General features: G+C 35.5%; 1 protein-coding gene across 2 annotated transcripts in view; it reads right to left on the bottom strand.

Moving 5' to 3' along the window:
• Positions 1 to 3,345: 3,345 nt before the first annotated feature.
• The window catches only part of LOC137631468 (uncharacterized), a 9,063-nt gene continuing 7,366 nt past the window's right edge, over positions 3,346 to 5,042 (bottom strand). For both annotated transcript variants that reach the window (XM_068363232.1, XM_068363233.1), the window contains exon 2: positions 3,346 to 4,348. In XM_068363232.1, coding sequence (XP_068219333.1) covers positions 3,524 to 4,348 — 825 coding nt within the window. In that variant the 3' untranslated portion in view covers positions 3,346 to 3,523. The remainder of the gene's footprint in view (positions 4,349 to 5,042) is intronic.

Raw genomic sequence — 5,042 nt, forward strand, 5'->3', positions numbered from 1 at the left:
GCTGGTGCATTTGAAAGGAATTTGATGTATGAATTGCTGAATCAACCAGTGCCTCGATCTCTCATCAGAATAAAGAAAGGATCCGTACCAACGATGCATTTACCTATAACTGGACATTCACATGCATCACAAGGTAAGAAACCAGTATCGTGTATTGTTGGTTAAACATTAAGATATAAATGACGCTGTAATCAACTTACATAGATTATAATTATTGTATATCCACTTTATTATTCACCAGTAATCTGGAAATCGCGGAATGAGTTGTTTTCCTCATATATAGTTAAAAAAAAATTTTCTTTTATTCCATTTCGCTGTGAAAAAGTACCATTCTTAAATTTTAGTTCAGATTTTTGCATATTCAATAATGTCAGAAAATTCCAATCGCATTGTTCTCTATACAAGTCCATCTTTTTAACAATTCAATTTTGATTTTAATCAGATACGTCCAGGATGGTAAGAGCCGAAAAAAGAGGATAAAAACGACTTGTAGATGAAATCCTTAGTCAAGAGCAAGACGAAACAGGGAAGATTTTTGTACAAAAAGTCAAATCGGTGCCCACGATTGAAGATTTGCAACGTGTAATTGAGCAACTGGAGAAGGAGAGAGATGATATCAAACGGAAGTGGGAAGAATATGAGGTAAAGTGGAAATGTGAAAAAGAGCAGTGGGAAGTTAAAGAAAGCTATTTTCCTACTGAAAGGGCTAAATGGGAAAATGAAAAAGCTAAATGGTTGGATAATAAGGTCAAGTGGGAAAAAGAAAAGGAAAACTGGAAAAAAAGAGAAAACAGCGATGTACGTTAAGTTCAATGAGATGTATGCATCTGCAACTGCTGTAGTAAAAGCTGATTTAAAGAAATACTTTTCACCCAAACAAGTAGCATGTCTTGTCACTGGAAGTAATATTAATACTTGGGAAGACGATGATATCAGCAAAGCCTTAACGTTACTCAGTTTGAGTCCAAAAGCTTATAAGTTTTTAAGAGAAGAGTGGAAATTACCTTTTCCTTCTTTACCAGCGAGTGTTGGTAAAGCAATAGAAATATAGTTTTCTTTAGGTTAAGCCGTAGGACTCATTCTTCCATACAACACAGGTTACTCGATACATCAATTGCCAGGAAGAAAATAACAGAGAGCATTGTTTGATATAATTTATCATATCAATTTCACCAGAGAGTAGCTTGAATTCCTTAGAAGGTAGACTTCTAAAAGATGTTTCATATAAGGGCATTGACATCGGCCATTTGATAAATTTTGAAATCCTATATATATATATATATATATATATATATATGGCTAGCAGTATATTGCAATATATCATGTACTTATTAAAGTCATACTTTTCTCACCGATTTATACTAATTTTCAGGCGGTTTCTTTCTTTCTCTCTGTTGTAAATGGTGAAGAGTTTCAGCGCAATTGTAGTTTTGCAATGGCGAGGACAAAGCAACATATTTGCCATGACTAAAGTCGAATCTATATGAAATAGATCAGAGCTACTACTACAACTGCTTCCGATGATTACCTTGGATGTACTAAAAGGGCTTTGAGGTGGGAGTCGAAGTCAGTGAAATTATTTCTGAATCCTGCTCCAGTCTTGCCCCAATAACAGCATTCCAAATATACAATTCTCTACTAATGTTTTTATTTTATTTTTTATTTTATTTTGTTTTTTAGTCGCAAATCTAAAAGTTGTAGGAGTCCGAGTAGAATATCTCTCAGTGCGATTACACACCCCTGTTTTAAACCTCTTCTATTATGTTCGATAATTTGTGTTAACCATCTAATCATTATCTACCACCATAAAACATTTTATTGCTTTTCTGGCTCATTTTATAAGTGGAGTACACAGTCTTTCCTAACAGAGATTTACTCGGTAGCCTAATAACAATGGGAATGAAGGAAAGAAGGCAAGAAGGAAGGGGAGTGGGGGAGTACTAGGACAGCCATAGGTGTAAACAACGAAGGAGGGTTGGGGGAACCTCTGCGTCACAGTTACGTGATTAAGTACCACTTCGAAACGCTCTGAAGGAAGGAAAGAAGTTCCTCTTTTTCTAAGAGTAAACAGGTTAATTAAGCACATCTGTCAATTCATTGTACCCCTAAAAATTAGGCCAATGTTTGAAACATTCATTGCTATAATTTCATGGAAATTCATAACCCGGTTTGTTAGATATTTGGGAAAAACACTATTACACGGCCACTGGAAACGATAGTAAGTTCTAATATTTTAAAACTATCTGTAGCTATTCTCGTGTCAAGACGATTTGTTGGCTGCGCAATATGTAGAAATTCTCTTAGATAACTTGATGGGTTATTGTACATATTTTAAATTCAATTCTCGTTTTAATAGGCAGCCAGTGTAAATCAATTAGTGTAGGGCATAAGAGAAGGTAACAACAAAGCCGCCTGCAGTATTTTCCCTTGCATGTACTACACATTCGTTGATGTAAAACTTCTTATTTTCATCTATGAATATCTTGTTCACTTGTCTTTCGTAGTATGCAGGTGTCATTTTCATTTCCTCGCGAATTGTGGCTCATTTTCTTATATTTGTTTCAGTATCTTATAATAAATCTCTTGCAATACATTTTTTTTATATATTTGATTACTTTGTTTATTTCTTAGGTTGTTTATTTTTTGCATATTCCCTAGTTTGATGAATTTTTATGAGAACACACACACATATCCATATATATATATATATATATATATATATATATATATATATATATATATATATATATGTATGGAAAAGCCCTAGGTGGTTTTGTCGGGTAGTCTATGGAATGTATTGCAAGTGGCCAAACAGCAAGAAGATCACTATCTCAGGTGATACAACTGTATCTAGCATTGCAAATGTATCTAGCAAACCACCCAGGGGAGAGGATGCAATGACAAAATTAATCAAGAATTTTATTGGTAATTTTGACTACGAAGATATAGATAAAATTCAATCAACGGGAGTCAGCAACTCATCAACCTCAATAAATTAATAATAATAACAGAAAGGATATACCAACATACCAACCAGATTACTAGATTTCATCTCCATTATTCAATCAAGTCTACATATAGTTATGATGGAATGATTGGTGAGTTTGACAATTATAAAAAAACTAAACCAAATAAAAAAAAGTTAATTCAAGTCGTAGTATCTTCCCTGAAGTGTTTTTTAATTAATCATTTATAAATCATCATAGCTGTTTCTAATCCTTGCATCTACAGGTTTTAGTAATTAAAAAAGTACCGTCAACTGAATATCATAGGACAACAACATTAGACTTTCAGAAATATACATGGGGAGGCTGAAAAATTACTGAAGGACACAGAAACATACCGTTAGCATTTAGCTGATTTATTTTTCAAATAACAATAATAACATCATATATGTTCTGTATATATTAATGACTAAACCTTGTTAAGGATAACACTCTTATAACCATAAGTAAGAATCTCTATCTAATTCTTGACATTAATTAATGAATAAAATATCTCTTTTCTGACCAATCCTTCTTGTTTAAGGAGAAGTGTAGAGTCGAGGAGGAGGATATGAGATTTCCCCGTTAGTGCTGTCTCCATATACATTTCCTCCATCTATAATTCCTCCATCTATGATGCCTCCATCTATGATGCCTCCATATCCGGTGCCTCCACTTATTGAGGAACCTACTGAAACGTCATGACCACTACCAGAAGAAATACCTCCATAAGTAATTCCACCTTTTGATCCCCCTCCAATGACTGGGCTGACCCCTTGATGTTTAGCGTTTTTGAGAGCAGTCTGGAGATCAACGCCCCCGGGGAGAGTTGGGTTTTGGCCATCCCCATAATTTACGAAATAGACTTCAGGCTTGCTCTTGGGAGGTGGTGGGACAGTGATAACCTTCTGGCCACCTTCGGCAGTTCCCTTGTTCAGGACATACACAATGTTCTTCTGTTGAGGTGGGGGCACTACAATAGGATCCTGATCACCGGTCCTTTCTGGAAGACGCACAAACAAGATATTGTGCTCAACCTTTGGCGGGGGGACAGGAGGTGGAGGTCCAGTGCGGCGATGCTGCTCAGGTACATTGAAAACGTAGACGTGGCGCATGACTTGAGGCGTGACGCATCTTCCGTCAACGTGGAGGACCTGTCCATGGCTACATGTGAAGGATTCTCTGTAAATTGGGTTATTTTGAATGTCAATATTATCATTACTATATTGATTGATAGAGGGAGTATGTGCCTCCCCAGGAAAGGTGTCCAAAATTAATGTTGATCCATCATAACTCCCCGGAGGAGGTAATTCATAACGCTGATGCTGGCTGCATTCTGCCGCCACCAGCAGGGACAGGAAAATCTGAGGTCAAAAACGAAAGAATAATTAGTATTAAAAATCAGTCAAAGTATGTATGAGTTTGTGAAATAGGAACTAGTGGTTTTTCAACAAATGGAATGAATATGTTAATTACTTTAGAAAATTGATTACGCAGAATCACATTGTGTTAGAAATTAATCAAAGCAGTTCTTACAAACCTTGCGTGAAATAACCTGACATAAAAAAAAAAGGATATTCGGTACACACTCGTCTCAGGTACCTGCTAGATTAAGCGTATTATCTAGATAAACATACCCCTAAAAAAATAATACTAAATCATGTTAGTTAGTCCTTATTCAAAATAAACTAGATTCTTAGCAGATGTATTTTTTTAAAAGTATTGTTTTTGACTTTGAAGGTGTTAAGAGTGACTGAAATTAAAACAATTACATCCTATGAACAGTTTTTTCCTCATGCACATATTTTCTATGGGTTTTCTCCTTATGCACAGACCTTCCATCTGTAGAGTTGTCATTTAAATGAACAGGCAAATGGTTGGCTGGTTAGTTTAAGCTGTATTAAGGATTGCACAGGCTCTTGTTGGAAGGAGCCTAGTTCTGTCTGGATTTTGGTATGTGGTTCACATGGCTTCCCTTTGCTAATTGCACGAAAAGGACTGAACAAATGTAAAGAAAGAATAGGACGGATGAACTATCTCTTATTATATTTTTGACTG

Source organism: Palaemon carinicauda, chromosome 39 (genome assembly GCF_036898095.1).
Source record: "Palaemon carinicauda isolate YSFRI2023 chromosome 39, ASM3689809v2, whole genome shotgun sequence".
NCBI classification, from domain to species: domain Eukaryota; kingdom Metazoa; phylum Arthropoda; class Malacostraca; order Decapoda; family Palaemonidae; genus Palaemon; species Palaemon carinicauda.